The sequence below is a fragment of the Chelmon rostratus genome, chromosome 3 (assembly GCF_017976325.1).
Source record: "Chelmon rostratus isolate fCheRos1 chromosome 3, fCheRos1.pri, whole genome shotgun sequence".
Classification (NCBI taxonomy): Eukaryota; Metazoa; Chordata; class Actinopteri; order Chaetodontiformes; family Chaetodontidae; genus Chelmon; species Chelmon rostratus.
In genome coordinates this window covers 26,965,163-26,990,092 of record NC_055660.1, presented here as the reverse complement: position 1 = coordinate 26,990,092, position 24,930 = coordinate 26,965,163, and the positions used below count along the sequence as shown (strand labels likewise).

Below are 24,930 nucleotides of genomic sequence, written 5' to 3'. Positions count from 1 at the left end.
AAACTGTGATTGGTTTGAGAGAAGATGAAGATTTGACAACAGCTCTAAGGGTGGTGGTGTTGCCATGGAACTTTGAAGAGCAATTTATGGTCCCCAAAAAGATGAAGTCTGCTAACCGTGGCATCTGTAGACTTCATCTTTCTGGTCCTAAGGATTGAGACTAAATTCTGCACAGACCTTTACGTCCCCTTCGGATGAACTGTAATTACTTGGGAGAGAGTCGTCCAATTCTTTCGTGGTCTATGACCAAATACCTGCAAAACCAATACCATTCCCATCGGCCTCAGCAGCAGCTTTGTGTTTGCTGCTAATTAATGCATGCTAGCTTGCTAACATGCTCAGCTAAGTTGGTGAATATGATAATCATCAGCATGTTAGCAGTGTCTAAATACAGCTAGCTGTGAGTGAGTGAGTGATTTTCATTTTCTTAACCCTTGTGTGGTCTTCGCGTTTGGGACCCTCTGGTATCCCTCGGGTCAAATTGACCCGGGACATATTACGGGTGTTAAAAGCAAGTATAAATCAAAATTAAATTTCATAACCCATTAACATACATGACCTTTATCTCAATTTCAGATAGATAGATAGATAGATAGATAGATAGATAGATAGATAGATACTTTATTAATCTCCAAAGAGAAATTTACAAACAACAGAGACAACATATATGTTTAGTTATTGCATCACCCCTACGAGAACACAATTAAAAATGGAAGTTTGATTTGTTTTTTGGAATTTTACTATCCACTGTTACTGTCAAATCATGCATACCTCTGAAGAAAAGAAAAGAAATAATATTTTCATCTACATTTTTTTTAATGAAAACTGTCATGAACTTGAATTTCAACAATCACTTTTATCTCATAAAATGCAAATGAACAAGTGAGGCATGATTCTTGCAACAAAGGGTGTTGGTGAGTAAAACAATACCATACCTCTTTACAAAACACATGCATCATCATTTGCAAATTTCTCCTTGGAGATAAATAAAGTATCTATCTATCTATCACAAAACTTAGCAGTATGCGTGCCACAAGTGGCCATCGCAGTGTTCTTCTTTGACAGCTGTAGCAGGCCAGCAGCTTGTTGAGGTTGTCTACTTCTCCTTCCTATTTTTGTGGATTGTTCCAACCATTGTCATCTTTCTTTTGAGAAGCTCCTGTCTCAGGTTGTGCGATGTGAAAAAGTTGTCAAAGGTAATGTTGTGACCACTTAGGCCTTGTGACATATCTAGCACCACTCGTGTTCCCTGGTTTCCTGGACACCAAACACAGTGTCAAAAGAGCAGGAAAATGGGATCAGACAGCTTCTCTGTGCTGAGTGTGTGCACATCTATGTATGCGGGTCAAAATGACCCAAATACCATATAAAAGATGTAAATGTGTGGGGTATAGTAGCAAGTGTGCTCAATTATTTTTTTTTTATTTGTACGTTTATCACCGAAAATAAGCTAAGGCCATGGAGTTTCAGGTAGAACAAATGTATACTTGTAACATTTTTATTCTTGTAAAAATTTGAAACGGGTCAATTTGACCCGAAGACCACACAAGGAACTGCCTAACTAGCTGGCTGTAGACTCTTAGGTCCTGTGGGGTGTTTTTTCTGAGCGCCGGTGTCTTTTTTCGATTCCAAAGAGGAGAGAGCGTACGCGGCACCCAGCGTCTTTTTTCAGAGCGCTCTAACAATTTCATGGCCACTCTGAGGGCTTCTGTCCATCCGGAGCTTTACAATATGTCAGACAAACATTATCATAACAGATTTTTTGTTCCATCTCACCTCTCACGCTCATCAAGCACTCTCTGCCAAAAGAAAACGCTACATGGAGACAGGGCCGTGAGGGCGTGTTTCTAGTGTCGGCTCTCGTGAAGGTGGATGTTTGCTTTAGAGGATATTTCAACTTTTTCAACTTTCTGCAACAAACTACAGTGAGGGAAACAATACAGAAGCTGATTTTGCTGGAATCTTAATTACACTCTTCAGCAGCAGAGAACACTGATCAATAAAGAGAAACAGCACGGGGGCAACATCAGCTTCAAAGCCTGATTATTCGGTACTGGACAATAAACAACGCTTATGATACCAGATGCCATATTGATCAAGTCCCGTTCCCATTTCCTCTATTTTAAGCTACGACCTTCTCTATTTAGCTGTGTGATGAGCTCATTGGATAGCAGCAGCCTGTGGAGTGCAGGCTGGCAGCGGCACTGCTCGCTGCTTGAAGGGAAATTTAGTCCTGATGAAAAATTAGTTTGAAAAATTGGATGAAAGTGCATGATGGCTGCTTGAACCAAGTCGGAAACAACATTTGTGAAATAAAGCATGGCGTGCAAGAGAAGAGCTGCACAGTGCATCACACAAAGTGATGTTTTACCTGGTGAAATGACTGAATGATAACGGTTAGCTTTTATACAGTATATGAATTGAATTGCACAGATAAAAGCCAACATTTAGTAGCATGCTATAGACATTAAGACTGAAATGTGTCTGAATGAGCCTTGTGCTGGCAGAATTACCTCAGTATTGTTGCCTAGCCACCAGAAGTAAGTGACAGTACGTGAATGGCTGGGTAAGACCACTGCTGTGATGTTCACCTCCTTGTTCCTTATGACCACAAAGGGGGCCAGAAGTTGGACATGCTCCACTGGACCTACGACAGAAACACCACAGAGTTGACATCAGGCATGGCTGTGTTTTTCATTCAGTTTGGAAAAAGAATATTGGCAAGATCGCAAATCCTATTTCCATGGAGTAGAAAGCTTGTTTCAGGTTTTTTAAGATGAGTGTGCTCAGAGTTCTCTGAACAGCATCGGCCTTATCTCATTTATCTGTTGAAAGAATGATCCAAATGTCACGAAATTTGGATGTTCACATGAAATGATTACATAAAATACAGCAAATATTTCATCAGTGCCATTGTCAGTCTTTGACATTTATACACGTAAACACACGACTCGTAGGTGGAAATTGAGTAGGACATTAAAACTCCAACAGGTTTGAAGTGTGTGTGTGTGTGTGTGTGTGTGTGTGTGTGTGGATGTCAGACAATCTTTGCATCTAAAAACAAATTTCCTCAGGACGTTGATAAAAATGTTCATCCGAGCAACATCACATTCCTTTATAAACTTGCTTATCTAAATATCTAAAGCTAAGTTTTGGGAGACATCGTGGCCAGAACAGTCTGTCCAGACCAGTTATTTGTGAACACATTTGATTTATAGCCCTGCCAACCAGCAAATTCATCCCCTGCAACTGATCACCAAAAAGTTGGCTCGAGCAATTTAAAATGACAGGTGATCAAATGATTTTCTAACGCTGTCTGACAATTTCAGATGATGACAGCGGAAGATTTCAAAGGTCCTGGTGGGACTGTAACTAAGGTGATGCCACCTAAAAAAATCCCATTCTAAATATGTTGACGCCATCATGTATTTTTGACATGATACCTTCTGGGTAATGCTGCGAACCTCCCCACTAAGAACCTAATAGGACCTGACAGGGGTCTTGGCTGCTTTACACTAATCTCAGGGATGAAGTTTCCCGCCGCGGACAGATGTAATACACTACTTCCGTGGAAAAACTCCAACGAAAGGTTTGTGTAGTGCTGCGGTCTGGGATGTTCGTCTCGCGGAGGCTTCTGTTAGCGCTCATCCTCTTTAACCAGAACTAATCTTTATCCCCACTTTGAGATGCTCAGCGTGTGTGTGTGGGTGTGTGTGTGTGTGGGTGTGGGTGTGTGAACGAGAGAAGGAGATAGTCATTTGGTATTAAATATGTTCAGCTGAGAAATCATTGTAGTAGTTTTTGGCATTTCCGCTGAAAGCATCACCTACACTGTAAAATAAATCCAGCTAAAATGATTCCCATCAGAAAAGCAGAAATACAGTTCACACTGGCTGACACATCAGGATGGCAACAGGTTCAATTAAAACGGACTTAAGAAATTAATGAAAGAGGAACTAACGAGACAAACACGAAAGGGCCTTATCCGATTCCCTTGGAAATTAAAAATGAACACTGCTCTATAGCTGTTTGAATACAGCTGGAAAGCATGACGATCCTGTAATTTGTTGCGTATTCTGCTGTGTAAAATCAGCGAAAAAGCCATTGTTCTGGTGTTGTATCCTCAGATAACTGGCAATTAGCTGCAGTGGCCTTAAAGGCCCACTTCTCAGCCTGTGTTTCTGCCCCCAGTGAAACCTTGCATAAGCAAGTTTGTTATGACCTTTCTCCCAAAAGTTGTTTGTGTTTATCACAGCTGCTGCGTTACGTAATCCTGTGTATAGGTCAGTGCAGTTCACTTCAGATGAGTTTAGCATGGCTCAACAGTGTGGCTGTCATTCAGTTGAACATGTTTGAGCACCTGGAGCTAGGCACCATAAAATATACAAATGAAAAGAAGGCATTGCTGCTTCACGTTCGATCTATGTCTTCCCTGTGAAGCATTGGTGGAAATTTAAAACAAAAAAAGCCTAGTAATTTTGAAATGGCACGATGCATTTTAATATCAAGACGTGGCTAGCCAACAGCGAAAAGAAAAAAGTGTTTTAGAGAGGTGCTGATTCAATCATTTTGGAGGCTACAGCTGGTGATGCTGTTCAATTGTATTTGTTGTACTGACTTATACAGATAGGTGTCTCTGTTATTTAGCCTACCTTTATTGAAGTAAATCGGGTGGACATAATAATAGAAATACCTGTCAGTAGAACACAATTCAACTGCACCAGGAACTACATCTTCCATAATGCACAGTGTAAACAAAAAACAAGCATTAAAACCCTCATAGAGATTGAATTTACAACAGAATGACACCGTTTGTTTCAGTATAACACATACAAATGACTAACAACAAACCGCAACCCTAATTAAAATCATTTTTATTTTCCTCTTATAGACATCTCATACACAGTGCCTTTGTGTTATGTCTGAACTACAAGGAGCTCGGTGCCTTACTGTGTTGTCTGGTGCTCAATTACAGCATCTTTTTTTCAGCAGTTACAGCATTAACTGTGACTGTAAACAAGGGTTGAATGTTTTTTACCCCAAAATACCATCCCAACAACATTCACTAGCAAAGTAGGGCCTGACAGGCAAAACCCGGGGCAATAAAGTCTCTGCTCTTCTCGTCTCTCATCTGGACAGCGCTCAGCAGCAGAACTTACATGTGACATGCAGGAAGAGTGTCGTGGTATCATAACCCAGCGTGTTCTCTGCCAGCGCTGTGACACGGAATATCCCAGCAGACTTGTACACGTGTTTGATTCCCTCCTCAGTCCAGCTCAGGTTGGAGTAGGACACCGCCGTACCGTCGCCGAAATCTAGCTGGATGTTGGTCCGCAAAGAGTCGCCCTGAAACACAGCACAGCAGGACACTGCACACTGACAGCACATTTTCATGTGAAGGGACCAAACACAATCATCTTTGAAAGGGAAGAACTACTGCGCAGAGAAAACAAGCCGAACAGGAGAGGCTGCAGGGAATGACAGTATAGTCCATACAATGTGCAGCACGGTGAGTGGTCTAATGACACTGAAACATCGCCAGGAATAAATAGAGCTTCCTGACACATATGATGGGTAAGACTTCTGTAGCTCGTTTTAAAGGACAAAGAATGAAGAAAGTTTGGCCTATGATTTCCTAAAACTTGATCCAGCCGCGCAAACGTTCCTCCATAACTGCTGGATGTGTCATTTAATAGCTGTTCGCCATATTAATTTGGTAATGGTGGTGATATATCAGTGTTGTGTGCCCTTAAATCTGTGCTTGATGACAAAATGTTGTAAGTGAAACCCAACAAACGAAAGGTTTTTGGAGGAATTTTGAAAGCTCTTACGCTTGCAATAAGAGATGGAGTTAAAGTTGAAGAACCAAAAATGAAAGCTGTGTGTTTAGAGATAAGTTGCACATCTTTGCAACCACATCTTTGAACGGTTAACGCAACATTCACAACACTTGTAAGAAATTAAGAAATGCAGTTTTATCGTTATTTAGTGTGATTTTTCTTCATTTCATGCATTGGCATTGCATGTTCATCTTCAGCAAAGTTTATTCTTAGACTATATAATTATAGTACTTAGATATAATAACATAGTTAGATAATTATTTTTGTTGTATTGTTGTATTATTCTTATTTCTCGTCCACCAGTACTGCTGGTTTCAAAAGTTTTGTCTGACAACTTTAGCAGAAAACGATCCGTTTCATAAAACAGGCGTCAGTGCTCTGTCAGTGTTTTTTTTTTTCTAAATATGGCAAATATTCATTTGCAAAACAAAGTTTGTTAAACATTAATGAATTAGTGAAAATTCACAAAACTTTGTTCAAGGAGTCCTTGCAGACAGCTGATTTGTTTAGAAGTGAATTCATGAATAAAATAATTACAGCCAGCTTTGATTTGTAATGAGCTACATGCTTGTCAGTCAGCGTGCTGCGTCCTTAAACTCTTAATGGCAAAGTTACTTCATTACTTAATATCATTCATTTTAAAAGAGTGTAGCTGTATTGCTGCATATATATATATATATATATATATATATATATATATATAATACATACAAATGTGTGTGTCAGAGGAAGAGGAGGAGAGAGAATTTTTGAGTGAGTGTGCCCGTGTGCATCTGTGTATACAGTATGCACACCACCCCTCCATGTTTGCCTTTGCATGGTGTGTGAGTCTTCAGCTGCCTGCACGGTTTCCTCAGGGAATCACATCTGGCGCTATCCGAGGATCAGCACACAGCGCAAGCGTTGGTGGCTCCAGCTGCCACGGCGACCAAATCTGCTCTCACCATTTGTGGCTCCATTTGTAACACTACATTAGCAGCTTCACCAAAACACACAATGAAACAAAATAAATACGCCTTTTGTTAATTTTCATTTTCCTGCTCTTTTGGTCCTTCCATTCCTCGCTACCTGAGTCCCTCCTTTGTCTGCTTTTGAGTGAGAAAGCACGGGAGGTTCGGTTCTGGGCTTCTGGGGATATTTCATGTCACTTTGCCTGGAAAATGATATCTTCGATAAGTGGCTGGAGAGAATAGAGAGCAGCTACAGTGAGAACCGGGTTTGACAGTGCAGCCATTGTTAAGAGCTGTAATGAGCTGGCGTGGAAACAGGACTCGGGCTTGGTGGCGCCCGTGTCACTCAGCCCTCCTCTGTGTCTGCTGTCCATTCTGTGTTCACACTTGCTCTCTATATCAGCCACAATGGGATTCACTAATCTGCATGAGACTGATGCTGGCCCGTCCCTCTAAATGTCACTCTTTGTGTGCGTGTATCTCCCAGGGCCGAGCAGATCCAAACACATCACGGCTGCGGCCTCGAGGCTGGGACTTCGGTGCTGGTTCGCAATGAAAGCGCCGTTGTACGGGTCGGCGAGGGTTTGGAGACACGGGGCCAGCATTTGTTCAGGTGCGTGTCAAACCTGAAACCACGATGTCAGTGTGATGGGTGACAACAAAAGGCAGTGTTGCTGTGAGTACTTCTGGATAGTCAGTTTGGTTGTCTCCACAGCACACAGAGCCGAGTCTGTGCTGTATTTTCATAAGTGTTACCATGGGTGAGAAAAGAAATCTGATTCTAACAATTGCTATGCAATAGAATAAAGCATCTTGTGTAAAATGCCTTTGTTTAAAGCTGCACAAATCAGTAGTTTTTATATTAACGATGAATCAAACAGCAGCGAGTATTGTGAAAGGTTACCCTCAGCTCTTGTGAGCCTTTTAGCTCCTTCGGTCATTGTTTTGGTTTTCTTGTCCATGGAAAGCAACTATTTATATTCAAGCAAATAATTAAATGGTTTCATTTAAATTTAGTTCAGTTGTTTACTTGTTGAAGAACATTGTGATCATTTATTTTATTCAAATGGAAATGTATACTCAAAACAATGATTAAAAGTGTGCACTGTTTAGAATTTAGATAATAATTAATGACTAACCGTGCTGTCATACACATGTAAACAAGAAGATGAAATGGCTAGAGGAAAAATAAATCTAAAAAAAAAAAAAAACTCTTCCAACAAGACAAATGTTTGTCAGATGGGGTTTATAACTTTTTCCAGGGACAGTGCAAAATGCAGAATACATTTAATGCACGACATATAGATAAAAGCTAACTTCCAGTAGAAAATATAGTTACATCATTTAAAAAGAAATACAAATATGAATTGATCATTTCATATATCTTAGGGTTAGGGTTAAAAAGATGTATTGGTTTGGTTATCAAACCCTGATCCAAGGGTGGTCCCGAAAGTATTAATTCCAATTAATCATTTTTGTTGATATCAATAACTATCTCTGATATTTGTTAATAACCAAACCTGCTGCTCCTCCTAGTGTCAGTTTGATGCATGTTCTACATAACTGTTTGTGAAGTGATAATAAGAGCATAAATGTTGTGTTCACAGCTTGTTCTGTTGCCTCCAAAAGACCAAAAGAAGAAGAAGAAAAAAAAAAGACGCAGCTTTGAATGTAACATTTTGACACATTCTTGATTTCCATAAACAATTAACTCTGCTATCAAACTGGAATGATTACTAGACAAGCAATGAATTAGGTGTTACTGTTTTATGTCTCTGTCATTACCGAGTGTTTGCTAATAGCCAGACATGTAATATTATGACTGCAGAGCATGGAGATGAGCGCAGCAGCAAATGTGTTAGCTGGGAATCCTCGGTAGTCACGCCTGTCATGTTCGATCACAATGTTCTTCGGCAGGAAATTCCATCTAGCTTTTCCGCTGGGGCTGAAATAAGTTTCTCAAAACGATAACACGAGTAAGAACAACTGGAGAACATTCTCTCCCAAATGTGACTAGAGTATGAAACAGAGAAGCGGCTGATAAAAATTCACACTGACAAAACAATTGTTAGGCAGATCACAGGGAGCTTGTATCAACCAAGGAGCCACTGTGTGAATCTTTTGAACTTGTAACCCATTTGGTGAGTATTGAACTGGGGATGCTACGCAGCGGACACACAAACGGGAACAGGGAATAAGACCACAAATCTATATCAAGCTGAACACTAAGTGACTAATAATAAATAACTCTTACTAAGAGAGTTTAATAGTTATAAATAAATCCTTTCAAGTTTTCCCACCTTAAGGGGATAATTAAAAAGCTATAATAAAACCTAAAATAACTGCTGAAAAATCTCTGAATTTCTGTGCAGAAAAGTGTCTCTGTGAGGGAAGTACAAAAATGAAGCGTGCTCTCACCAGTGTCTCCAACCTAAGCACTGAACTGGCAAAGCTTTAGTTAGTTGAGCATTGCCAAGGCAAGTGAAGCCAAAATCGGATTAATGACAACACTGAACCTAGAGAGGAGCCAGTTTATCCACGGGCAGGAAGTCAGCGCTCACTGTCTATCACCATCTGATTCAATCAGTCATTGTTGATTTAGAAATGAATCAGTCACAGAAAGCAAAATGTGATGTACATACAGTATGCTGCTTTTTTCAGGCTGCAGTTTGGCAACACGCAGGGTCGTCGCCATGGATTTTAGAAATAGCCAAGAGTCCAAATTCGATGTACCTCAACAGAAAACAAATGGTGTTATATTTGTAATTGTAATCTATTATGGTGGCAAATAATGTAGTCGCAACAGTGTGAAGTGTTTACATGTAAATCATTTTGAATGCCAGTTATGTCATGGGTCAATTTGATGGAAAAAAAACACCATTATTGGGTCCAAAAAGTGAAGACCTGTCTAAAACGAATCTGGAAACTTTTACCCATATTCAAGATTCAAGATTTCTTTATTGTCATTGAGCATGGCATGTCAATGAAATTTGCATTGCAACCCCCATGTTAGAAACAAGATAATAAGAAAGATAAGAAAGATTCTAATATAAAATTAAGATACCAGAATAAAATAAACCAACATGCAGTAAAAATATTTGTAAATGTAATAAAAACATACCAGAAATGAAAATATACTAAGACAATAAAAATATATGAATAATAAACAATCAAATATACCAGTGAAATGAACCGACAGCAGCTGAAATATACTAAAATGTATATAAACAAATAAAAAAATAAAATAGGCCAATGAAATATGATGATATAAAGGCAGTTTCAAATCATTCTCCACAATCTGGAGGAGAAATATTAAATCCTATGATTACGCTGAAGGTTAGTGTCAGTTTGGATGGCGTTTAGATGAGAAGATTGGTCCCATTCTTACATCTGTCGGCTAAATATTAAGCCAGCAGCAGGTTAGCTTAGCTTAGCACAAATGCTGGAAACTGGGCAAACTAATGCAACAAATGTAAAAAAAGAAATAAAAAATTGACCGACCAACACATGTAAAGCTCACTAGTTCACCATTATATCTCATTGTTTAATCCGTAAAAGAAGTGTAAAGACAATTTGCTGTTTTCTGGAGGGGAGCGGTGCAACCAGCACAAACACCAGGAATTAATCAATGCATCAATCAAAAAATCAGCCTTTAAAAACAACAAAGAGTTATTTGTTTGTAACTCTAGAATCACTTCTTCAGGTCGTTACAAATTTAGTCACATTCAATAGTGGCAAGGGCGCTGTCAGCTATTTAATACCTTTTTACATGCGACATGCAGTGACCTATATGTTAGGACATTGTTCGTATGTGGTTTGGATGCAGCACCAGGCTCAGTTTTTGAGTATCAGTTTTTGTTGACAGTAGCGGTCAGTGCAGACTTACAGTTTTCCACGAGCGACAGGTGCAGCTATGACATATTCCTTGCAGTCAATTCGTTAACATGCAGCTATTTGCATTTGCTGTCATGCAGTTATTTCTGTTTTGAGCAAACAGAAGCTCATGCATTTCCTAAGCGCCGTTTAAACAAGACTCGCTAAATATCAAATTTGTGCATGAAAAATGTCTCCACGCTGTATTCCTCTAGAAATTCTCTTTCCACCACCACGCTGATATACACCGTATGCTGTAAACACCAAACCATTTAAAGTGGCAGACAGAAAATAAAGTGAAAATGCAAGTGTGAATATTCCCTGTCCCCTTCCTTTGATGCCAAATGTGGAACAGCAGTTCAATTCTTCATGAATTGTTTGAGATTTGCTTGATGTCATCAAGGCGCAAGCCAATCGCTTCCCTGCCAACCACTTAGTGGAGAGTCAGTTACTTTAGCGAAGCACCATCTGTAGCTGTGATTACTGTGTTACATAACGGGCTTCTAAACAAATACAAAAGCAGCTCTGATGAGGAAAACGGACCATGTGCTCGCGCCGATCTTATCATATCCCAAAACATGTGTCCGTCTTTTTTTAGACTTCTTCCTTATTTTCAAATGTGGATGTGAGCCTTCTGCACATTAAATATTTAAGAGCGTTTGCTCTCCCGAAGAAATACAGCCATTGCAGGCTTCATGAATATAAATTAAACTTTGACTTCATCTTGAGAATTTCCTCAAATAGGGTTGACGCTACAAGGATTCTTTACCCCCACCCCTCTCTTCTTTTATCACATCGTTCTGATACCCACCCCCCTTCCTCTGTCACCCCCTCCCCTCTCCATCAGACAATCCCCCTCATGATGAAAGAAACAGTCCTCGGTTCCTCAACTTATCACACAGTAATATGACAACTGGGCCTGGACAAGACCCTGGGGGGGGTGCACACACTTACCTTGAGCAGTTGCGGTGGCAGGAAAACACTCCTGTTTTTGATGCCCCAAAGCCTGCAGTTATTATCAATGGACCGCACTCTGCCTGCCTAACGCGAGGCAGTTCTGGAGTGATGAGGTAGCCTGGCAGAACACATCGGCTGTCACTGACTAACAGGGTCTCCGGTGAGGTCTTTTACATCTGCCTCTGGCTCAGAACTTCTGAATCGTGTGGGCGGTTCGGAGTCATTTGACTCTATTAAACTTTAGAGGGCGTTTAGAACGAGGCTTCCCAAGGAATCTCCAGACTCACTCGAACTTCAGCATTCATGCTTCAGGGTTCTCTAAACTATATCTTACAGTGTATTTTAGTCAAAAACTCAGCTCCGTGTCCATCACTGCTTTAGTTACACAAACTGAAACTTTGCTTTGCTTTGGTACACTCTCACTGCTCTCATCAACCTCCTTTCTAGGTGCAGCAGGCAGCTGTTTGGCTCTGTGGACTGTGGACAGACAGTTAGCAACAAGCTGGTGAGCACAGTGGTGCATAGTGCAGGAGACCAAAACAAAGCTAAAAGAAGAGTGAATATTGGAGATTTTCAAATGAATGCTGATTAGTGCCTTATCTGCTGGATATAGCCTAATAATGGAAATTTGTTGCAGACTCATTCGCTAAAATAAGTTATATGGCATAGATATGGTATCTGTAGCTGCGTTTCCATTACAGTTGTTCGCAAAATAAAAGCGATATTTCTGAAATTTCGGCAAAGTTCAAATGCGACTTGCAGGTGTCCCGCGAGATGTGTGTGCGTGCTGTGCGTCGGTAAAACGTAACACAAAGCCTTACAATTACAAAGCACATGCATGCTCATGGCCTTGTAGGATTGCACATACTGGAATGCACAAATGCTGAAGATGAAATAAAGAAATGATCTGTGACTTAGAGTGATCACTGATTTTAATGGCCTATTATTTATCACTTTGTTATTACGCGAGGCTCGCTCTGACAGCGTCAGCTCGCACTGGCGGAGCAGCAGCAGATACAGGACTGTGAATTACTGAGGTGTCCTTTGAACATACATCCAGAAAACAATAATTAAACAATTATAATTCAATACAAAATACAATACAAAATTGACAAGACGTTATATCTGACTGCATGCGGCCGGCCCGAAACGGGGAGTTCGCGACCTCAGTGACTTGTAAATGCGAAAAAAGTGTTTCCATTACACTTTTGCGATACACTTTAATATTGACACGTCTGAAAAACCACCTCAGGAGAGCGTAAAAATGTTTTTGTGATATTTGAGAGGATTTTCGAAATTTAGGTGTTTCCATTACCATTTTTTTATTGCGATATTTAGGATTTGCGCATTTCTAGGGGCAATGGAAACGCAGCTAGTCAAAGGGTGTTTCTTCCCCCTGGTGGCCAAAGATCAAATAATGCAGCTTCAACGAAATCCCGTCAGAATAAGTCTGCGCCTTGGAGACACAGCTAGATCAGCAAAGCTGTCGTACTGAGTGTTGGTCGTGCTCTCACCTCATCCAGATGCACCAGGAAGGTTACGTTGCTGCCCAGGTTAGCGGTGAGTTTGCCGTCTTTGGTGGTCAGCAAGAGTCCTTTAGGAGGTCTGTTGGGGCACTGCTGCTTTCTGGCCGTGTACATTTCTTTAACTCCTTTAGTGCAGTTGTTCAAAACCACTTTACGGTACCTTATTGAAAGACCGAAAAAATGACATTGAGAGAGTTTCCTTAACTTTGTCCCATTTTTTTCCTTTCCTAGTTTAATCTGCTGGAGTCTGCGCATTCCTTTAGTTTCTCAATGAATCCCCTTGACGCTGCATGATCTTGTGCTTTAGACACAGCAAAGTGGTCTGTCAGTACAGCCGCTGTGCCTTCCAATTGCGAAAACAGACTGGATGACAACTGACAACACAGGCTGTGTCAGAGGCTGAGACACCTTGCAAAGCTTAATCACAGCGGTGGGGAATAAAACACTCCCACTGTGATTAAGCTTTTCAAGGTGTTTGTCCCCTGGGAGCCTCAACACTAACACAGAAGGCACAACTTGCTGGCACAAGACAGAAAAAAATCCCATTCAAGTAAATGGTCTGTAAACCTACACGGTGTATTGCAGTGAACTGAGTAGTTTCTGCCAGTGGTGGAAGCAGTACTCAGATCCTACACTTAACACTTCACTTTAAGAAACAACATAATCCTACAAATAAAGTAGAAAGCTCAGTACACTCAACCAGTTTGTGCCTACAGCCTTCCATAGTTCAGTATGACCAGTAGCTTAAAGTGGCTAATGTTAGCAATCTTAAGCTTGATGCTGTGTAACTAACATTAATAGTTCAAGTTCAAACTCTTTGCTGTCACATGTGCTACACATATTATTGTGGAGGAATGATAAAATGTGTAAACTGGAATGTATAATATCAATAAAGTAATGTTTGCTGACTCTATGGCTGTAGTCTGATGTGCCATTTTCACTCTACCTTCAAGCATGGCACAGATAAACATGATGATGGCTTTCAATCAACTGACTCAAAAGACAAATTAGCTGTGAAATGATTTTGCAATTACCTCTTATTGAATAGTTTTGCTATCAGTCAACATAGCACTACTCCCAAGTCACAGGTTCATGTCCTGCATTCAACTTTAATTGAAGTATTAAGAGTAAAAGTACGCATTAAAAGCACAGAATGTCCCCATTCACAGTGTTAGATTACAGAGTCCTGACAGATGATATGTTCAATCCTGTGCTCACAAGATCGTTGGTGCATTAAAATATAAGCAGCGTTTTAATGCAGCTGGCTGAGGGGTAGCTAATTTGAACTGCATATTTTAGAAGCTGTTTGGCGGTTCAGTGACCCTGAGGCCCATTTCCACTTATATTTTCATGTTTTTCCTGATAAAAACTTCCCTCAGTTTGGGCTTGATTCACATGCTCTCACGCTCCTGCTAGTTATGTTAATGGACATGTTACAACTTTTTGATTCGTATTAGTACTTTGAGTTCAGTGACCTCAAGTAAATCTCAACTTAAACTCTGAGCAGGTCTAAGCAGCCACAGCATCATCTGTGGGTATGCAGGGTCTTCTATAATCTACAACAATACATCATATTTAATGATCTGATCAAACTTTAACTGTTAAATGAATTCAGTGATGCACAAAAGTAAAAGTACAGCATTTCTCTCTGGAACATAGTACTTATACTAAAATTCAGTAAATGTACTTATTTGCTTCCCACCCCTTCTGCGCAGCTCCTCACGGACTGAATATATAATATAAATAAATAAAATGCAAAAACTCTGATAGTTCTATATTCCCACATTGGAAGCCAGCATGTTTCAGCCAGCAGTCACTTCCTGCCACACAGCCTCTCATTCAGGTTTGCAGTTCTAAATCATATTAAATCTCAGATCGGTATCTGCTTCAAAGCCCTGCTTGAGCATAAAAAAAGCTTTCATAACACACACATTTGTGCAAAGAAAAAACACACATCAATGTATATACATGATACGATATTAATATGAATTCCTGGTAAATCGTACAGTCCTCACCCTGTACTGTTGAGGTAGTTTTGACCCTGGCTGCAGCTTCTGGACACAGTGGAGGGATTGAACCAGAAGGCGGGCCGGCAGTTCCCGTCGCCGCGCCGCTCATATCCATAATCACTGTCGGACAACAAAGCACATCCACACGGCACCTGATCAATATCAGCATGTGAAAAGGGACATAGTGTCATATAGCGTGTTCCACATCCCTGACTTATCTATCTCTTTATTACAGTTGACCAGGGCCTGTCTGGCACAGAGACGCATCATTATTATGTATTGATTGAGGCCACTGTTGACAAATGCGCTTACAGCAGTGTGGAGCAGTGTGTGGAAACACACTGTGGAGGGGGGCTGGCGCCATACACAAGGATGACTGGCTCTCGCTGCCTGCTAGTGTTTCCAATCACAACGTGACTTACATCTAACAAAGCAAGGTAAGCAAGTGCCCAATCTAATAACAGTCATGACATTGATTTATCAATTAATCACCAGGCCAAAACAAATAAACAAAACCAACAAGCCAGTGACTGACTAGTCCAGTTTGATGCTGTGATTACGACAGTGTGAACTATTCATTAACAAGCTGTCAAGGCAGATTGGTTGCACAGGTGCATGAGGACAAAGAGGCAAAAGGTTAGTTTGGGGCAGACGAGCCAACAGGATATCTTGAGAGTGAGATTGTGTACAATATGTGTCAGCTACGTACGTGTGCACACAGAACTGTGATCATGGTTGAACCTCTTCATTATACTAAAAATCACACCCCTCTTTTATTTGCTGTTTTAGTTGCCAGGAAACTTCTAATTATCAGAAGAAATCAATTCCAACAACGACAGCTTTGGTGTTCTTTGAATTGTTTGGGTACAGATTTCAACACAATATCTGAGGTTTGATAGCAGAATGAAGCTTTCAGCATCTTCAGTGAACAACAGATGCTCCATAATCTCCTACAGCAACCTTTTTAGGAAGTAAATGAGGGCAGGCATATTTCACTTTCCTGTAGTCAGAACGACCAATTGAAAGTCCGCCGGGAGCAGGGAGGATTTTAACGTGAATAATTCACAAAAATTGAGTGGAGATACCTTCTAATAATGAACCCTGTCAACAGCATAAAGTAATGCAGGAAGTGGGGCTAAAACCGCCCTTTTTTCTTCTTCGCTCAGCTTGTAGTAAAAGGCTGTGTAACAAGTCAAATTAGAGGGACCAAAGTACCTGGATGTGCTGCTCTCATCTACACGCTTATTCACTCCCACACCATAAGTTACATAAGAAGGTTTATTCTCTTAGTAGTTTAAAAACAGACATATGAGCACTTGTAATGCTGAGCTGTGCACACGCTGTATCTCATTTGTTGAATCTTTATACAAACGACAGTGACACGTGGTGATTTAAAGGAGAATGAAGTGCTGAAAGCCGTGCACGGTGACCTCCTGTAGACCTGTTGTGACCACAGCAAGACAATCAGCTGAGACACTGCACACGAGGGCCGGGCAGGTGAAGAAGCTGAGACACAGTGTGTTCATTGGTGTGCTTCAGAGACTTCGGAGAAGTCATTTTGAGTCTTTATGCTAAGCTAAGCTAATCAAGTCCTGATAATCAGAACATGGACATGAGATTGGTATCACTGTTTCCTCTAACTCTTGGAAAGAAAGCACAGAACTCTGTGTGTGACTCTGTTTCACCTACATTTAAATAAGAAACTGCCAAAAGACACGGAGAGGACACAGTATAGCACACCTGTGTTTCCACACCTTTTCACTGTCTGGTTTGCTGATGTGCATACGTGTTACCATGGCAATCAAACGGCCACAGCTACTGCCTAAATGGACCGGGAGACTGTTCTCTTGGCAATTCATGATCATCAGATGGATTTAATAGTATTTTGGCTCTTGATTTGATGTTAAAATCACAAATCTGCCATCACAAAATCCTGTGGTTGGCCAGACCCAGCTTCTCATGCGCTCTGTATAGTTATATGATCACGACCAGTTCAATTGCATCTTTAACAACAAAAGAGCCCTGAAATGTTTCCTGATGCTGTCTTTTAGGTGAGGACATATCAATCAAAGAATTACCGAACAAGACAAAGAATGTGACTGAGCCTCAGCTCTCAGTACTTGGCAGTTCTGTGCTACACTATGGCCCATTCTCAAAAAGTATGGAGCCCTGATCTCCAGCTGTAACCTTTGGTGAATCAGCCTCTCGTGCTGTGTGTACAACATAATGATAGGATTGCACCATTTGCAGGCAGGTCTCCCCCTTGTGTAGCACCACTTAAGCCGTTTTGTGTGGCAGACAGATTCTTCACACCTCAAATTAAGTTAAAGGATTTGAGCGTTTTTTTTTTTCCTGCACTGATGTTTTTTAAATCCTCATTTCAGAATTTTAAGTATGCACCGAGTAATTTCCTGTAGAGAGAGACAGAGAGACATAGACAGTCAGAAATCAGACTCACAGAACGACACAGGAAGCAAATAAAACAAACTTTACAGTAGTTCAATGGGAACCAATTAGCACTCACTCCCTGACCTTCTACAAACACTATTTACATAACTGCTGTACGTTGGGATGGCTTTTTTTCACTTCTCTGTCATTACAAGATAAAAAATACAACCATTTAGGATTTGCATACAAATTGAAACTATTTACACCCCCCACATCATCTCAGCAGAATTACAAGCATAGCGAGCTAGCAGACAGACGCGACGGAGACAGACATTAGGAGCAAATTGTGTACAAGGATCCCAAATTTATCAGATTATTGAAAAAAGGCACAGCGAATGGAGTAAATTAATGAGACACATGAATAGCATATTCAATAGATCTCCCTTAAAGGGCTTAAAATTGGCCTCCAGGATGAAGTGTGGAAATGGTGTTTGTATAGAACTCGCCTCTTGCCCGGGCCGCACGCCTCAGTTGTTGCACTGTTAATTCATTCAGGATGACACGCGCCGCTAAGGAATAAATAAATCACCCACTTTACATATTTCCTCTTTCCTTCAGAGGTGTTTTTTTGTTGTTCTGCTTTGTTTTGTTTAACAGATGTGACCATCTCTAGTTTGTAATTGTGCCTGTGTTGCAAGCCAGTTCATCGCTCTGCTGAAATTGCACCTCTGTAGTATTTGTACAAGAGCAGACACATCTTCAGTGACACAGTGATCTAAAAGCAGATCCTTCCAGCTCAAAACATCGCCGTTCTCTTCTAATCCGTGCCTTTTGTCCGCCTGCTTTGCACCAAATTAAGCTCTTAAAGTTAGAGGGCTGAAGAGAGTGAGTAAGTTGTTAGTAGCTAAAGTAGGTAGGTAGGTTATATCGACCGAGAGAGCACATTTGAGTGGACTGAAGGAGGTACTTGATAGAAGCTGGGAGGATGCACCTGAAAACAACAAGTGGCGACTGAATGGTGGCTGTTTTTCTAAGAAGTCACAGCTGTTGTTTGCCTTCACTTTGACAAACAGGAGGATTTCAGTAGCATTAAACTGAATGACCCGCTGAATCACATCCATATTGTCGCAAACGCTCACATTTGGCAGCTGCCCAGTAGAGAAGAATTAAGATGCTAGCATGCTGAAAATTCTTCACAGACTGATGAAAAGGAGCGCCTCGACATGTGTGGCAGAGTTGGAGAACAAACATTGTTGTTAATGAAGCTCTCCTTCAGCAGACAATGGGGAGAAACATAATCCTCCTCGATGATTATGAAGAAAGGAGGCATTGTGCAGAGGCACACGTCGTCTTACCATTCAAAATCATGAGCTCGGCAAATACAGGACTCGGCTGAGAGGATTCGGGAGTAGTCCTTTCCCAGCATGCAGTAGTTTCCAGGCCTGCGCTTCATATAAATTTGTTTTTGTCCCATCACACACGGCTCACCCTGTTGGCACAATAAGCATTATAACAACAATGGGTGATATTTCTTTTCATGGCAGGAACAATAACATGCGCACATGTTGCTTTTCCTACCTGGTTGTGCAGGTGCCAGGTTTGGTAGTCTTCCTCTGTGCATTTTCTGCTATAAACAGACTTGTAGTCTATCTTGATGAGCTGCCATTCCGAACGGTGGCTGAAGTGTCCAAAAAATCTGCAAATGACACAGTTACTTTAAATCACAAGCAACAAGCCTATGACAACATATAAGATGATTAAAATGATGGGAATCAACACACATTTATCATACCTCAGCTCTAATTTTTGTAGTTTATATTGGTAGATATAACATTATGCTACCCGGAGTAAGTGCTTAATCAGTTTAGGTCCGAAGAGGTAAAATTCCCCAATATTTCAGGAAAAAGATTAAAGTCTGAAAGATTCATCCAGTTTTCTTGCATCAATCCTCTCGTTCCCCCTTTCAACTGAAACAATCTGAGAAAGAAATACTGTGTCACAGCATGGCTGAACTGCTGAGAACAGCAGTCAGAGGCTTCATGTTCAGGGGTCTTAAGGCAAAAAGGCTGGAAGCCGCTGGTCTAAAATGCTCCATTTGGAGGTGAAACCAAAAGCTGCACTCAAATTGTCACTAATAGTCCGGCACTGCACAGGAAATCACTGAGCTGCTGATGCTAAGTATGGCTAAGCATTGGATCAGGATAGTGCTCTGTATACTGTGAGGTGTTTGCAAAAGACAGATCAGATAATAATCCTAATCTGATCTCTCATAAGTGTCAAACTCTCAGTAAATTATAACTTTTTTTTGTTTTTTTACTCTGATTGTTGCTCATTTAGCCACCTTTTTAGGGGCTTCAAGGTTTAACTGCAGTAGTGCCATTAACAAATGATTTCCCTATGATCAAACCCATTTTGTCAAGTGACATAATATCCACAAAGGTCTGACTAACAGCTAATATGACCCCTTACCTGCTCCTCAGAAATGTGGCTTAATAAATACTAAATACCACAGAGCTTTGAACAGACATCGTCCTTAAAGGTCCTCCATCTATCTGGACTTCTCATGAGAAAAATTAGCATAGAGGGCTGAACACAGTGGAGAAAGTACCATTCACCTGTGACTCAGCCCACAACAGCCCCTGGAAGGACAGAGAAATCAACACCTTTCACATGTCATTCATCCCTTCTTGGATTTTCTGGACTCACGTCATGATTTGGTTCTCGGCCCCGGCCTCCACCAAGACTCCATCCACAAACAGAGGCACCGAGGAGAAGCTGTGTTGGGTCCACTGCCTCCCCTCGTCAAAGCTGACCCTGTGTGTGTGTGTGTCAGAACGCATTCCCGTCACAAACACAGCAACAGCAAAGGCACGGAAACAGATGCTCTCTATTAGAGTCTGGTCATATGAGGGGATTTAGGTGGGGATCAGGATGACTGGCTCGTCTCAACAGACGAGTCTCTGAATCTCTGTGCAATTAGCTACTGTAGCTTTGGGTAAATATCAAAAGGCTGAGCAGTAAAGGCATATTTAAGAGACAGTCTGTCTGCTTATCAAAGCAAAGATGCACAAAACTGCTTTCAGAGCACGTCAAAAAGGAAAAGAGCGATCACGGGTCCTGGGTAGCGTCTATACAGGGGTGAAAACAACAAGACCAGAATAGAACTGTTTCATGTTCAGCTACAAAACTGGAGAGGGAGAAGGAGACAGCAAAAAAAAAAAAAAGAAAAGAAATGAAAAAAAGAAAGAAAGAAGAAGAAAAACATTGGACAGCTTTCATCATCGGGGCCTGGGCTCTATTGATTCTGACAGCTTATCAACATCGGTGCAGACGTGAGAACAACTAGGAGTACCTGAGTGTGACATGGGTCGAAACACTAGCGAGGCCTGCGCTCGGAGGAAAGAAAATCCCCCCATGTTGCCTCGAAAACCTCCACTGGCTTCATTTGGCTAAAAGCACTGACGACAGAAAAAGCGTTGACATGCACCTATTATGAGACTCAGACGGGGAGTTTAACTCAACGCTGGCTGGGAAAGCAACACTGCTCCTCAGCTGCCGTACGGCGGCTGTGGAGACACACAGGCTTCTCTCTATCTGTCAATTCTTTTTCACTTCCCCTACCATCGCACTTAAATTGGTTTGGAGACAAAAACCCAGCAGGCTACACTTCACCGGCTCTAAAACTAATTTCAGAATTGTTGCAAAAGCGACTGGAGAACAGATCTGGTCTCACTTGGATTAGCCTGCACTGAGGCACAGCGTAGGCAACCGATTTGGCAAGAGGAAGGCAATGTGTTAATGGTGGGGGGCGGGTGTGGGTGGGGGGGGTGCTGAGACTGCTGCCTGTTAATGATAAGTGGTTTGAAAAAAAATCTCTCAGATTAGACTTTCTTTTTTCAACATCCCCAAAGTGCATCACTAAATAAATCAAGTGTCATATATAATATACTGTGTGTGTGTGTGTGTGCGAATATATATATATATATATATATATATATATATATATATGTGTGTGTGTGTGTGTGTGTGCTCATTTTTTGGGGCCATAAGCATCGTATTAACCTAAAAATAGCTGTAGGAAATTGGAAAAGCAATTTAGGAGAGGAAGAGCATCCAAAAAAAGTTCTCCAAATGGACATACCACAAGTGTCTGGTTGGCACTGACGGCTGTTTGACAGCGACGAGGGCCCCTCCTTTGTCCAGAAACCACACGTTGTGCTCCTCTTCGAAAATCTGAACAGACACATGCAGACATCGTTGGAACCGGGAAATCCTTCGTCTTTATTTTTGCTCTGAATGATTTTGTTTTTTTCTCGGAATACACACATTTTAGAAGAGTTACTTATTCCTGTGTTCATGATACTTCAGACACAACAGCCTTCATGAACAGTTATTGATGAGACGATAGCAGCTCAATGATAATAACAGTTAATGATGAAGCTGAACGATCTGAGTTACATTTAACTTCTTGTTTTTCCGTTTTTACAATCTTGTGGAAATACACACACACACACACACACACACACACACATATATACGTATTAAAAAATCATGACTACTACATCCACCATGGAATATTCTGTGCAATGTTACACCCTCAGAGTCTCCATCTAGCTTGTCCAAGAAAAGCAACATGGATCTTTAATTCAGGCATGGTTTTGGCATGGACACAAGCTTTTGTCTGTGACTTTCAGCATATACGTCATGTATGAAGCCGTCATGTTTGCTTCCCTTTTAAGGCCCCTGTTTTAAGTCGATGGAAGGCTGCCTTTTTAACCAACTCAGAGGCGTATGAATTTGCTAGCTAATTAAAGATGATTAAATCTGGTAGCTGCAGTCGTCATTTCAGTGTGCAAAACGGAAGGTCGCTGCATAGAAATGAGGAGCCTGCTTAAGTTTACTTCTGTCTAAAATCAAGGACGTGCTGTTTTAAAAATTAGCGTGGATTTAGAGTCAGAAACCTTCTACTGTGATGGCGGCTTTTTCACAGTAGACGTTTGTACTTGATGTAAGAAAAGCACGCGTGTTACAGATGACATTAACAATGGCTCTGCTCCAGTGCGTCAGTAAAGCGTGGCAGCGTGACAGCGAGCCAGCACACACAACGCCAGGACCCGCACACTGAAGCAGCTAAATGCAATTGAGCCATCGTTCGTTTTATTATTTCCGCCTTTGCTTTTCCTGCTGTGACGTGTTGACATGTCATGTGAATAAAGCCTTTTCTAAATGGTCTCACTCCTTGCTGGAGTGAAAAGTTTGACGAGTCGTACCTCGACTCAGCACCTGTAACACTCTAATACTTTCTGTAGTACAACACATTGAAACTATTGTACAAGTGTGCCGGTTGGCTGGATCTTGGCGTGATTTTTGGTGTGAAGCTCACCTGTCTCCAGCTATTGCCAGCATCAGACGATATGAACATGCCAACGTTGTTGTAGGACAGCTCCGCTCCGATGTTTCCTGCAGTGGAAATGCCAAGAGAACGTGTGACGTGACAAACTGCGACGAGATCACGCAAATAAAGGGCCGTATGTGTTTTAAATCCATGCTGCCAATCACACCATGATTAATTTATTCCTCTGGCTTGATTCCCAGATCAGCTCGCCGTCTCTCCATTCATGTGAATAACACAGAGAAGACCCTGGGTTAATTCCTATGGATGCCTGCATCATTCAGGCAGCATAATGTGAGATGTGGAGGAGGGGGGGGTGCTCCTTTTGCTCTGGCAGTTTGCAGCTTTACACTGCCTCCAAAGCATTTTCCTGCAAGTGAAATAGCTTCTTTTGTTGATCTGCTCTACTATCTTGGCCACGGCTCAGTAAATAGGCATGTGTTTGATCTGGATGGTGTTTGTCATGTTGGTGAGATGATCCCTGCACCAGCTGACGTCTTAAAAGGCGCAGCGGGCAAAGTGAATCGCGGTGCCAAAGCAAAGGCTTGGCCAGCAATACACGCACACAAAGACACACTGTGCAAGCATGGCGGCGGAGATGTATGTTTATTCGCCATCCGCACACACCGAAGACAAAACAGACACATCCAAAGACAAATACACACTCACATATGAACGTATACACTCCTTCTGCTGACATCACCACGGGTGCTAACACATCTATTTTGTCTCAACTCATCTCCTTCTTTGCTTCAACTCTTTATAATTGCTCTTACCCTTGCAGGCACAGAGACACTACACAGCACAAACTGGCTCCTGCTCCTGCTTGGCTGGGTGACGTGTCATCAAAACAGGGGGACATGTGATTAAATGCACGTTTGCCCGTGGAGGAGGTGGAGATCCTGCAGTGTGCATGCTCAGACGCTCAAGCGTGAGGTCACATGATCTAGTCTGGGGGCTGACTGTTCAACTCTTCATCCAAAATACCTTGCTTTCATAATTTGAAAAGAAAATTTTTACTTCAATGTTGCATGCTGAGGCTACAAAGTGACATTTTTTGAAAAGATGAAAGGCTTAATGGACGGTCGTTTAACAAAGCGGATTTTATTATGTCTTCGAGTCTTTTGTCCTACCTGTGGCAACTATTATCCCTGGTGCAGAGCTCTTAGTGGAGATTGTTCCTGACAAGTAAGGGTTCTCTGACATTTGCAGTTGGAGATGGAGTGAACAGAAAGGCTGCAGAGGAAGAACAATAAACACGGTAAGTTAAAGGGAAAATAAAATAGGTTGACACAAATCTCAAAACACTGCATGTTTATGTGAAAACTAGAATTCTTTAAGAAGAGTACTCATCACTTTATCTTATGGTGATACATAACACTGGATCATTTTAAAGTAAAGATGATACAAATCAATCTTATTCTACATGGTCACATTGTGCAATTGACAGTTTCACGGTGAGATCACCATTATGAAAATGACTTGGTCAGAACAAAATTGCAGAACAAAAACAGAACCATCAAAAAACAAGCCAGACTCATTAGTCTCCCAAAGAGAACCAACTGTGTCTTCACAAGTTTTGCTAATTGCATTTAATCTGTCATTAATACAAAGAGCGATGGAATTTGCATTAAAGTATGAAGCCAAGTCTCCGGGGCATGCACACAACAGAAGACAATTACATTTGTTCACAGAGCAGAAAAAAAAAGAAAAAAAGAAAAAAGGGTCCGCTTTCATCTCTGCAGCAGACAGCGTGTCAGTGGTGTAAGGACATCAAGAGCAGTGGGACTGAACAGGGTAATCAAAAGGAATCTACGGCAGTAATTAAAATGTCACATGAATGCACAATCACAGGGAACCTGTAAGCCACACCGCACTGCCCTGAAATCACCTCTTAAACAGCATGAAGTTCCCCTAATGTCTCAAACATGATTCCTCCTAACAGTCATCCTGTTAGCTGCAGTTGCAGGGAGGCTGTCTAATGAGGAACCAGAC

At 41.3% G+C, this 24,930-nt stretch overlaps 1 protein-coding gene across 1 annotated transcript in view; it reads right to left on the bottom strand.

Moving 5' to 3' along the window:
* The window catches only part of sorcs3 (sortilin related VPS10 domain containing receptor 3), a 185,787-nt gene that overhangs the window by 15,114 nt on the left and 145,743 nt on the right, over positions 1 to 24,930 (bottom strand). The window contains exons 11-20 of the mRNA XM_041965059.1: positions 24,069 to 24,171; positions 22,927 to 23,003; positions 21,685 to 21,776; positions 20,250 to 20,357; positions 19,122 to 19,239; positions 18,899 to 19,032; positions 15,162 to 15,275; positions 13,135 to 13,306; positions 5,160 to 5,346; positions 2,514 to 2,647 (exon numbers count right to left, since the gene is read on the bottom strand). Of these exons, the coding sequence (XP_041820993.1) occupies positions 2,514 to 2,647; positions 5,160 to 5,346; positions 13,135 to 13,306; positions 15,162 to 15,275; positions 18,899 to 19,032; positions 19,122 to 19,239; positions 20,250 to 20,357; positions 21,685 to 21,776; positions 22,927 to 23,003; positions 24,069 to 24,171 (1,239 nt within the window). The remainder of the gene's footprint in view (positions 1 to 2,513; positions 2,648 to 5,159; positions 5,347 to 13,134; positions 13,307 to 15,161; positions 15,276 to 18,898; positions 19,033 to 19,121; positions 19,240 to 20,249; positions 20,358 to 21,684; positions 21,777 to 22,926; positions 23,004 to 24,068; positions 24,172 to 24,930) is intronic.